Here is a 13,224-nt window from a genome sequence, read left to right as displayed (position 1 = left end):
CTCTCAGGGCTTTGATTGTATATTCTGTTTATTCGGATGTTTTCTTCCAGGAGAAAATGCTATAAACATGTATAATATAAATGTAATCGTTTAAAATGTGCAGTCAAACCGAAGGTAATGGAGGAAATGCAACATTCCAAAAATAAAAAAGTACCTTAATAGAGAATAACAGGCTACTGTCTTTAGATATCAATGTTATCAGGCCGAGGCTGATATGGGCTGGAATGGGTGAGGGAACCCGCATAGGATGGACACAAGACGTCCCATTTTTCAAACGGGGTACAACAAGATATAAGAGTTAGAACAGAGCAAACGTTTTATAGAGTTTACGTATTGATCTCAGATGAGTGTCCTCCCTGTCTGTTTTTATCATAATTTCTATCAAGTACTATTCAACTCTTCATATTATAAAAGTTTTTAGTTATTTTCTATTAAGAAATAGTGCAGCTTCCAGAAGAATATGACATCATCAGTGTTTGGACCAGACATATTTGGAATTTACATAATCGTTATCATTTGTGTTTATTTCTTATGTAGATAATCGTTTTAACTATTTTTATGAAATGTGTTACCCTATGTTTATCTAAAATATTGAATAGCATGGATATTCCTTCTTTATTAATGTTTATACCACCAACCAAGGCTTAACTATTCCAATCATTTGCCCAATTTTAACGGTTGCACTAATTGGATGTGTTTCCTGTGATAAGCAGGACTGGCACATTGTGATGCTTTAAGTATTGAAATAGTTGCTCTCATGTTTTGTTTTAAGAAGACCCTGAATAATGGTTGCCACGATTGACAAAATAAATATTGTTGTTGTTGTTGTTGTTGTTTTGAAACGCTATAATATAAGGGAAGTAATCTTAAACTGCATCTTTACGAGTAGGTCATAGGTAGTGTCCCTTCTCTAGACAAAATTCACTACATAATGTATTAAAAATGTTATTAAGGTTTAGGAGTATATCACCAAAACACAGAAATATTTTATAAACGAAAAACATCGTTACCAATATTTTACCTAACAATTACATGTTCTGCCGTACTGTCCTGTACTGAAAATATTCTGAAAAAGTTGTCCCTCTTTGAAAATGAATGCCATTTGTAAAGAAATAAAAATAAACAATTGCTGAAAACTGTGTTCCACTTAAGTTATGTGAAATTTCAACACTCGCATACTATTGCAAATGCATCAAAACAAACATGTGAAACAGTTCTTTGAAAATGGTGAGTTTTTGAAGGCGTTTGACTGCCCGGAAGTGGGGTCCCTTTAGGCAGTCCTTTTTTCGGAATTCAATGTTTATATTAGTATACAGACACTTGTTTTGTTATTTTTGTAATGATAGCGTGTATATTACTCTACAAAACAAGTGTCAGTATATTGATATATATAAGCATTGAATTCCGAAAAAAGGACTGCCTAAATAGGCCCCACTTCCAGAAAGTCAAGCGCCTTTAAAAACTCACCATTTTCAAGGAACTGTTACACATGTTTGTTTTGATGCATTTGTAATAGCGTGCGAGTGTTGAAATTTCACATAACTAAGTGGAACACAGTTTTCAGCAATTGTTTATTTTCATTTCTTTACAAATGGCATTCATTTTCAAAGGGGGACAACTTTTTCAAAATATTTTCAGTACGGGACAGTACGGCAGAACATGTAATGGTCAGGTAAAATATTGGTAACGATGGTGTTCATAAGTGCATAATCAATATGTACTCTTATTCAGAGTTTCATTTAAATGTATTTTACATACGCCAAATTGTCACAAATTGACATACGGGCCTTATTTTATCTGTATTGTAAATGCAGGTATTGCATCATCTTTTTGTAAATTTTTGAGTTATTGAGGTAAATGTCAGAATTCACGCATGAAATACCTCTCATGTTTTTCTGTATTTCATTACTTAAATTTCCATGTAAATTTCATTGAATTCTGTTCAGTAATAAGAAAGTTGATATTTTATAAACTTCAGTAATTTATGTTTTTATCCCCAAAACCACTATAATGGGCCTCAAATTGTCAATTTAAATTCGCGCCAAAGTAGTTAGATTCCCCGGCTATATCGTGAATCCCGTGAAAATGACAATAGTCATAGCTCACGGCTTACCCGTGAATCCCATGAAATTTAGTATTTGGCGGGACATTATCCTTTAAATAGACTGGACTAGATATGCCTTGCGCACACCACCTTACGACTTTATAGACGAATCTATGTCTGAATTATTTTCTTGCTAGAAATTTATGCTCGATCGAGGTAAGAAATTTATTTGTTAGATTTTTGTATGATTTTTGCATTACGATTTTTTATTTGGTAAATTTTTGTTCATTCTACAGAATTTTGTAACATTTACTTTTCGGCATATGATTTTAGCTAGTTTCGGTATGTCAGGATGATTTATTAAATTTTTCAGACTTTTGTAAATTATTTCGAAAGAGGAATCTAAAATGTTTCATTTATATAAGATGTAAAATTTGTACTGAAATTTGTAACATGATATTTATAAAGCACTGTTTCAAAAACTTATGTCAAACATTTTGTTAATTATGGAACGCCATTACTGCATTGTATGGTTATGTATAAATCTATATGGCAAGTCTAGTGCCATGTTTGTAATATATTATTGTAATATGAAATTGTGTGACAGTCTATTGCATACACATACAATGTCCGTTTTAGTGTATGGCATTTGATATTATATGGATGCCAACTATGATACGTTTGATTTACATTGAATTTTGTTAATTTGTAGTTGTAAATAATGGCTGCAGTTTATCATGTCCGTATCTATAATGTTTCATCATATACTTTTCATATTTTTCTCATACTTTAACTTTAGTCTTTTAAGTAAGTAATTTTTGTAATAATGGAAGTAATAAGTGACGTATTTTAATCATGTGACGTCTGAACTTAGTAGCACATATATTTTGTATAAGTAGCACGTATTATTTATGGGAGCCTACGGAGGTATGGTGTACCCAAAGGAGCAGTTTTATGCCCTGACTTTTTTGTTTTGCTATGGTGCTTTCCATATGTTATATATTTTAGCTTCTTCCGCCAGACGATTTTACCTGGTGATGTCATAACCCGGAAGTACAATGCCCGAGGTTCACTTGTCTTCACTCGCCTGGATGTGATATTCCCAGCGCAGAGCTTTCGTCCCATGGTTGTGCCGTAAACCGCAAAGACGATGATTTTTGTTATCCTCTGAAGTCAGCTCAGGGATGCAATCACCTACCACCATAGGGAGCCAACACGGAATCAACGTATTCACGGTTTAAAGGGACTGTATTTTGAATTTAGAAGCTGTTTTGTTTGTGCTACTTAAAGTTCACAATTACATTAAAGACCTGTGTCACGTCAGATTAGAATGGACTATAAGAACTTTTGTATCTAGAGATACTGAACTTTCTTTTTTTTTCTTTCTTATAATCAGTTTTTTTTTCTTTTCATATCTATTCATTGTTAATAATCATCTTATGTAAATAAATTTGTAAATATTGTAAAGGGTGTTGATTTGTTCTGATGGTTACTGTCGCCGGTACGGCCTTTCCTGTCACACAAATATATTCCATATGATAGATATGCTAAGTTTTAATATATATTTTTCAAAAACAGAGGAGTTTCAGAATTTAAGGGGACGCATACTTTGAAATTAGAAAAAAGTTGGTGGGGTATGATAAAATTTACCTGCAAAAAAGTACAAGGTTTTGGTACATGAAATGGATACTGTTTCAACTGTTATAAGTACACAAAGGATTGCTCACTAAAATAAAAGTGAGAAAAACTGAAACAAGAAAGTTATTGTTGAATTACATAAGACTTATTGTGTACATTCAAAGTCAACAATTAAGACTTTTTGGTGCGAAAATAATAGTGCTTCACCTAGTTCAAACATTTATCAATGTCCTACAGATTCTAATTTAAAGAAAGAATGTGAAATAAGTTCACTGTCTTGCTTTTCATTTCGCATATGTAAGCTAAAACACATTTAGTTTGTTTACAAAGTAGTGCATAAGAAAAGATATGGTGGTCAAGGAATGCCACATTCCAAAACTAAGAGTATATTCCCCTTAATACATTAAACATTTATCGTTACAGAAGTCTAGTGGCTTACAATAAGGGCCTAGAAATGTTGCCATTATTAATTTTTAACTTGGTATTCATGAACTACAATGCACTTAAATATCAAAACACATTCAACAAACTTTTGAAAATGTATTGTCTTAAAAATCCCTAAAATAAGGTATGAAATTTGGTTGAGAGGTCCAATCAATGTGTATATGTGCAAAAGTAACATTCTAATCTTGTTCACAAAAGTTACTAATACACAGCAGGAATGTCAATGATCAAAACTGGACGAATATACAGTTATCCTCACTTTAATGTCATTTATAATTTGTCCTTGAATTCTCCACCATACTTTTCATAACTCTGTTTGCACGAGTTGCACGAGAATGCTGTCATTCACGTAAAAAAAACGGGGTCAAATAAGTTGTAAATGCAATATCATCTAAACGTAATAATGGATTATGCAGTTCAAGATAAACTTTATCTCATAACGTAACGAACATGTATACTGTTGTAACAACAACTTTACTTACACTGATTTAAGTAGCAGTCGGTTTATAAGTGACTTTATTGATTCATTTTGTGTTTTGTTATTGTTGTCAAAAAGTATAACGGAAGTGCCTCACAACTGAAGCGGAAACCAGTTTGATGCGCAAAGTAGTCCACTGTAAGTAATATTTTTTGACAAATGTCCACAGAAATTAATAATTTTCTAATATTAAAGACGAATATCTGAATAGGATTCATTATTTGGTAAGAAATTATAATCATCGACATGTTTTGTTTAAAAATCGTACACGTGTTGACACCTAAATTGTCTACCGTTGTTTATTAGAGTTACCTTTCGTCCGGCGCAGTAATACGTTTGCAGTGAATCGCCGAGAAGTCGTGGGAAAATTAAAAACCATGTAAATAAACTAAAGTTAACCACCTTTTCAAAATGAATTTCAAGTGATCGACATTATGCATTTAACCTGCCTGACCTGTGTAGCATCTTAGATATCTGTTCTAAGGTATTCATTGTGTAGAATGTCATGTTATGCCCTTGCAATGCTAATCCCACTCTGATTTTTTTGTTTACATTTTTTATCAATGGGAAATATGGCGTCCATCCCGAGCTGAAATGACGTGGCGTTAAATTTTTACATGTTTAAGCAAACCTGGTGTGTTAGAAAGAAAATCTCATCCCTTCAACATTATTTGGAACACTGTTATTGTAAAAAATCTGTTTTTTCCTTATACAAAAGCTTAATATTTTGTGTTGAATGTACTTTCACAAAGACCTCTGTTTTCCTATTACATTCATAGTACCGCATCCTTATCCACAAAATACTGAATATTACAAGTGTCCATCAGTATTATATCAGTTTAGGAATATGTTTTTTATTTTCCCACCATCGATTTCTTGAATATGCACCCCTTCCGCATTTCTGTATGAACTGTGAATGTAGCAATATGCGTCCCCTTAATGCAAAACTTCATCGGACCAACTCAAATCGAGCAGAAGGTTCTAAATTTAGTAAATACTGCCGAAATTTGTTTACTGCACAGTACAGATATTTACTTTTTTTATTATTTTGGACAAAAAGAATAGAATTATGACTGTCGTAGAAAATGAAGAAATATTTATGTTGGAAGAATGGAAAAATCCAAATAGAAAAACAAATATTTTCTTTGTTTGATTAACTGATAAAATGACCAAGTGTCTATCCCATTTTATGGTATACATTATAATTATTAACATTTGCAAGTGTCTACTATTTCTGAATCCATAGATATTTACTACAAAAATTCTTCCTTCCTTAATTGTGCATCACTGAATACACAAATTGGTGAATCACTAAATATATAAATAGGCGCATCACTAAATTCAGCAATTGGTGCATCACATATTAAATGGTACATTAGGCATCAATTGGGCTGTATACAAGACTTTAATTTTTCCTCTCTTCGTCATTTAGATTTTAAATCATCTTGTTTTCATATTTTATATCGTAAAAGTTCGTGTGTCATGTACGGAAACGGAGGAAAATGACGGGTTGTGCTGTCGGATATTTCTTTAGCATGTTTTGCCAAATAAATAAATACTAAATAAATAAATAATATGAATAGAATATCGGACTGTTCCAAATAATTAACATTCCTGTATGCTCTAAATTTTCACCAGAAATTAGATATTTTTACGTGCATTTCTTACACAAGTACAAACATGTACAAGGACAACAAGATATGGTACCCCCGGAAAGTTTGCCGCCCTTACCCCAAAGTTCTGGTTCTGTCACGTATAAAAAAAAGTTCAGCATTAGTACCTACTCTAACGGTTATAAAGTTGGTTCTGTTAGTTTCCATCTTGCAATGTATCTATGAACGATACGACATAGAATTTTTGTCCGCCATTTTAGATTTAGGTGGAGGTATTTTTGTGGATGAAACATCAAGCTCATACTATATACTTTACAGAGCTGACTCCTAAATATGACTGCCTTATAATACTCGTACGAGTCTTTTTATCAGACGATGTCATCCATGATCACGTTTCATGATAACTGTTAGCTAAAACATTCAGCATCAAGGATAATTCTAACTTACTGCTGTAACTACTGCTAACTGCCAACTTCCTACTGAAAAGCCGACAGTTCTAGTTTCCGTCTGTTGTGTTAGGTAAGTAGATTATGTTAATAATGAGAGTCATCTATGTATTTGACAGCTTCATGTATCTTGTCTATGTGGTCTGACCACAGAAAAGCCACTAATTATAAAACATCACTGATAAACTCTTGACATTTATCTGTTTTCTCTAAAAGGAACTTTTCATCTATCTTAAAAAGATTTGCTAATTTCCCTATGACGGTGGAAAACATCTTAAATACCAATTTTCAACTGAAAGTAGGAAAGAGAAAAAGTAGTATTTTGTTTGTTCTTTGGTTTCTTTTATCAAACGTTAACCTTTACCCTGCTAAATTTCTAGAACAGACCATCATTCAAATTGGGCAGTACCACTAATAAATCAAAGAGATGTTCACTGAAAATTTACTGACTGAAATAGCGAACAGTGCAAACCATGATCAGCCTGCACGGATGATCTTGGTCTGCACTGGTTGCGAGGGCTTAATCAAGTGCTACCAGTAGGCTAAAGGTTAAATAATATCGAGACTGTTTTTTACATATGTCAACAAACTGCCAATATAATGTATTTAGAAAATGTCGTAAATGTCCGCTTTACACTTTCTTCTTACATCTTAAAGCAAAATTAACTTTCCTACACTGCCAATGCAACATTTTTAAATGTTGTCATTTTATTCTTATGATTTTTTTAAAATTTTATGAACGTTTCAAAATATTTTAGATCTAGATCTATTTCCTTTCTGCACAAACCCGTCATAAGTTATAATCTTGTTTCTATACACAACACGGTAAAAAAAAAATTGTTAAGTACAATATTCATATTTCACATTAAAACGACAGTTTTTATTTTTGCATTTTTATTTATACTGTTTTTTCTTTTTTTACAAATAATAATGACAGATATCACAACGATACATTGGAGCTGGATTCGCAGAAGTCGTTCCCTTTACTTAATAAAGTAAAAATAATAGGTAGAAGACAATATTGCAGACGATATTGCACTGTATTCCTGGCTGAAGATCCTGTAAGAAAAAAAAATCAAACTCTATTAATGACACTGTTTGTTTAAAAATAGTATACTTTCATTTATATAAAAAGAATATATATTAAAGTGAATATATTTAACTGTTAACACAAATTTACTAGAAGAATTTGCTCTAGATTTCACTTTAACTGAAATAACTTTAAATACCAAACGAAACCAAGCATGTTCAGTAAATAAATGTGTACGAATGCTTGAACTATAAGCAATATTAAGTAAGTGAATTTCTAAACAAACAATTACACTTTTATTCGTTTCTTTAGATGTTAAATTTTTGTCTGAACACGGATAATTTACTTACTGTTTAAACTCTTCTTCGGCCGTATCCAGTCGGGAATTTTGGAGGAGGTTTCTTTACAGGTTTTGGATGAACAAACGGACCTTGACCAAAGATATCCATGCCAACACGACTTCCTCTAATCATGCCCGAGCCTTTACCATAATTGTCCAAGCCAACACCAACACGTCTTCCCCCAGTTACGCCAGAGGAGGCCATATCTAAAGTCTTACCAGCAACATGAAGAGATTCTCTCACAAGACCATGAGTGGCGGCAACGGCAATTGGATCGCCAGCAGATACACCCCCTCTTGATCCCATCTCTACGGCAGCAGCTGCTTCTCCCATCGCTTGTTTTGCAATGCCGTGTCCTAGGGAAGCAGCCAGTGGATCATGACCCATGCCTGCAAGTCCGGCCTGTCCAACTTTGTTTACATTGTGTACAGGATTTGTTGTTTTACCAACAATTCCAACATGTGGTCTGCCAACTCCGCCTGTAGCTTTTGCAATATCATGACCAACTGTATCGAATGGGTCAATAGCAACATTACTTGTTGCTTTTGCAATGTCGTGTTCCATTTGAGAGGCAATTGGACCGCCAGGGTTCAAGAAGCCTATACCAACTGGACTACCCGAGGATTTTGCTATGTTATGACCTACCACAGCATCTGTACCCAGAGTAGCCTTGCCAACTTTATGAGCGATAACTTCAGGAGCATCAAATCCGACATGTCCCACATTTACTGGACCGAGCTTGGAAACTCCAATATGTCTTCCACTGGATGCTTTAACGGCTCCATGAGATACTTGTCCGAATGGATCAATTCCAATCCCAAATGGATCAGCTCTAACTACGCCTGTTGATTTGGCGATGTCGTGAGCCATTCGAGTAGCAACTGGACCGCCAGGGTTAAGGAATCCTATACCGACTGCTCTACCTGAAGTCTTAGCTAAATTGTGACCGACAACAGCGTCGGCACCGAGAGTCGATTTTCCAATGTTGTGACCAACTGGATCCATCAAAGTTCCAGCTGACCCAGTTCCAAAAGTCATCTTTTTATCTATGTTGTGTGAAATGGGATCAACACCAATGGGACTCCCGACAACGCCAACTCCCCCTATGGTTTTTCTTGCAATATGGTTTGCTTCTTTGACAATGTTATGTTCAGCTTTCACGGTATTGTGACTTGACGGTACACCACCAGAAATGATACCTCCAGTTTTTGCAGCAACGTGGGATTCTTTTGCAATCTGGTGTCCAACTGAGCCGTCCTTCTTCACTACATATCTGTTTAATCTTGTATCAAAGACCAATTCTTGACCATTGTAGTCTGTTGGAAATGCAGCTCCATTCAAAGGGTCGCTCCACATGTCAACAGCAGAAATAATAGGTTGATTAGGGTCTGCTCCCCAGCCGTTCACGAGTCCATCTTCATTTAGTGTGCCCCCGTGTCGTGGAAAATCACCCATGCCCCCAACAATAGCTTCACCAGTAACTGTACTCCCAAGTATCTTTTTGATGTGATCGGGCATAACGCGCCTCCGACCTCCTCTAAGTCTACCTACACCAGTACCAAAGAGATCTGAGATGGGGTCAAATCCTGCTGTACGAAGGACCTTGGGCCGTCTTTGCCTCCTGCCATAACCTGTGAAATAAGAAATTAATCAAAAATAAATATATTACCGATCGTTCACATAACAATTATTATTCAAAGAATTAGTTATACTAAAATTCAGTAACTCGAAGCGTAACTGATTTGTGTTCTTCAAATAAGATTTCGATTTTCAAAATGCAATTTAATAAAAGAATACGAATCTCTTAATTACTGCCTAAGTCTACGCAGGTATGTATTTAGTATTTATTTACCTCTTGTCAGGAATGGTTTGTATTTGTGGTTGCGTCAATTAAACTATACGATTGTTAATGATAAATCTTCATCACTTTTATCCGTACCGCTTTAATTTATGTTTTTTAATGTCTAAATGCAAATAAAACTGTTTTCTTTTAAATCATTCGTTTTTAGATAAATTGGTGTTTAGTCTATTTATGCTGCGTGTAGTTTAAAGCAAATTTTACATATTACTTAAAAATAGATAAAACGAAAATTAAGCTATTATAATGAAACTTTAGATTGTTAAATTCTGCTAGACATAGACTGACCACCCATAGTTCGTAATAAAATTTTGGAAATAAGACTCCCTGGTGCAACTTCGCAGAAAACTAAAGAATGCCTAACGAAATAATTGTTTTATATAAAGATATTTTTTCTATCGATCCGTCTTTGATACGCTTCAAAATCGTATTACTTTTAGCACACAAATGGGGTCTACTGTTTGGAAGATATTTAACCAAATGTTGTAAATTGTAAAAATTTCTTGAGCGCAGCGATATGTTGATAACAATATACATTTTGTGAATTATCTTAAAAAGTAGATATAATGTGCACTCAGTATGAAATCTGAAACAATAGATATAAATATTTTAGAGCACTCACCTTGTCCAAACACTGCTGCTACGAAAACGAAACATAAAGCTGCTTGTAAAAAGAGTTTCATCTTGATTGATTCTCTTTCAAATCTGAAATTAGAAATATACCATCTAATGCTACCGTATAGATTAACTTATACTACATGTAGGACATAAAATTGTCTTTTCAACTCTAGCTATCAAGTAAAATGTTAGATTTCTTCATTTTTGTTGGCGTTAACATATTTTTATTATTATTATATTAACATACATTACAATGCAGATAATGCGCAATTGTCAAGAATCTCTGTATCATCAGTTAGTGTATCATGTTTATAAATCGAATATCATCTGCTTTTTAAAACTAAGACAAAATATCCCACTTACCTTAAATTTGTTTTGTCTTTTGTATTTTCGTCTTTTCTTAATTTTTCTTATTTTTTTTATAATATTATATATATTTCTTTTTGTTTTTTTTAGTTATTTTTTTCGTTCCTAAGTAACCGTTCCTGCTGCTCTAACCCTTCTGACGGGTTGTGTTTTTTTTCTGAAGTTTTCAGAAATCCCGTCGCGTTTATATACACAATCAACGCTGTCTTGAAATGTCATAAAATCAAAATCGCCTGTGTTACGTCACAGCTGTCGTCCAATTGTAGACGAACGTTAAGCAGGTTCATCCAAAACTGCAAGCGAACCGCCAACCGTGTAGTATTTCCTGATACGTTAATGGATCAATTAACGTTAACGTCATGGCCATGTAAACGTTGACGCATTTTTCATCAAATGTACACAGTGAATTGATTAAGACATGCACTCAATCTTCTTTCATAAAAACGTACCTTAACCGCATTAAAACGTCTTTAATGTCAAGACATGGATTTTAAGAGTACACAAAAATAGATAATTCTTTATTTTTAAATCAATGTCCAATTTACACTTTTTTTAACAACTTGATGAAAGTGGTATTGTGTGACACTGGTATTAAGTGCAAGAGGTCTCACATGTATCGGGTTTTTACTTTAAGTCGCCAAAGAAAACCCACAAGGATGACTCTTGGTAATTTTAGTTTGTAGATAGTGCAAGATACTAAAGACACTCAAATTCGTGCCATGTATGAAGCACTCATACACGGAACTCTTATCCCAATGTTAGTAATTTTAGTTGGAAAAGCAGGACTTGAACCAACGATCCCTGGTTTTGTAGTCACACAGTAAACCACTGGACCGCTGCTTCAGCTCGTATGGATTCAGCTTCACACTTTATTGTCGGGATATCAAACTCTGCGAATATGTGAATAAAAAGTACTAGTAAGTGAACTTATCTGGTGTTCTATATATAATTACATTAAAGTCAAAAATATACTAGTAGATATATATTTTATTCTTTAAAAAAAAAAAAAATAAAAAAATAAACATCTGCATTAAGTAAACCAAGACTTAGGTCTCAGTGTTTTCATAGGTTGAATAATTAATGAAATTTGATAACAATGACATGTCAATAAAATCAAATGTAATTAATAATGTGCAATAAACATCCAAAGTATAAAGCCACAATGTAATACTTCTTTATAACGTCAATGATAATGCGGAAAATATGTAACAAATCTTGTTTAAAACAATTGACATATTGTATGGGATTAATTAGTATTTCATTTTGCTTAACCAACCCGCTCATCAAATGCTTAAAATATTTGATTTTAAAAGTGCTTAGGTTCGTGCATATTTAAAAAAAAAAAGTATCACAGTATATAAAAACATTTTAATGATATAAATGGTAGTAACATGCGGCATTTATATTAACAATATATCAACCAACGATAGACTAATTAATGATACATTACATTTTATTTGTTACATGTATCATGCACTTTGTGTATTACTTCTAGATTAAATATAAACATTAAATTGTTTATTTACCTTTTTGAAAATGACACAATTTTTGATTTATTAAATATATTATTTCACGAATATAAAACTGTTAATTACGATTCATCTATCCCAAGTGAATATATTCAAATGAGAGAAAAACTCACACAATTATTTACAATACAGATTTCAAATTTATACATATCAAATAATGAAATACTATTTCAGCAATATACATTGAGTTATGCAGTTTACGTATCTATAAGGGTACAAATGTGTAGCAACACAGCATAATTAATATAAATGCATCTGACATGATCTTAAGACGGCTGGTGGTGAGATGTATTTGTTTACAGAGTCGCCGACGTCGCCGTCGGAAAATGAAATGGATATAGGTGATATATTAACAGAAAGAGACACATTTGGAGAAGTCCACAAACTTGTTCAGGAGTTGCGCAAGGATCTTGGATTACTTTACTTTTTTTTCGGTTTAGCTAAGAAGAAAAAGACAAATTTGTGGAAAAAAAAAACGTGACCGTTTTTTACCTTTTTGGACCGAATTCCAGCTAGGAAGTTTTCGTTTTGGTTTTGTTTCCGATTCGGTCTCAGCTTCGGCGTATACATATACATTCTTTTCTTCCGGTATATGTGAAATGGCATTAAATACGATGATTAGCTTTATGAGGTTTTGTGTACTATTTATGTTAATATTTCATGCTATGTTATTGAGAGGAGCTTTTAAATATAGCCTTTTTATAGATTTTAAATACTATGCCTGCTATATAGTTCTGTGATTTGAGATAACTTTGCTTGTGTCAATGTTTCAATGAGTTTGTTTAATTAATTGTTGGACGTAAAGTAAAACTAAAAACT

General features: G+C 33.3%; 1 protein-coding gene across 1 annotated transcript; it reads right to left on the bottom strand.

The window, feature by feature from the left end:
* Positions 1–7,540: 7,540 nt before the first annotated feature.
* On the bottom strand, positions 7,541–11,134 carry LOC123566484 (uncharacterized). Its single transcript, XM_045360625.2, has 4 exons — positions 10,874–11,134; positions 10,515–10,597; positions 8,044–9,665; positions 7,541–7,722 (listed from the first exon to the last, which is right to left on the bottom strand). The coding sequence occupies exons 2-3, from the start codon at positions 10,573–10,575 to the stop codon at positions 8,047–8,049; spliced, it is 1,680 nt and encodes a 559-aa protein (XP_045216560.2). The 5' UTR covers positions 10,576–10,597; positions 10,874–11,134; the 3' UTR covers positions 7,541–7,722; positions 8,044–8,046.
* Between the last annotated feature and the right edge of the window lie 2,090 nt (positions 11,135–13,224).

This window comes from Mercenaria mercenaria, chromosome 8 (assembly GCF_021730395.1).
Source record: "Mercenaria mercenaria strain notata chromosome 8, MADL_Memer_1, whole genome shotgun sequence".
In the NCBI taxonomy this organism is placed as follows: Eukaryota; Metazoa; Mollusca; class Bivalvia; order Venerida; family Veneridae; genus Mercenaria; species Mercenaria mercenaria.
Note: the sequence above shows the minus strand (reverse complement) of the source record. Positions and strands in the feature narration are given on the sequence as shown.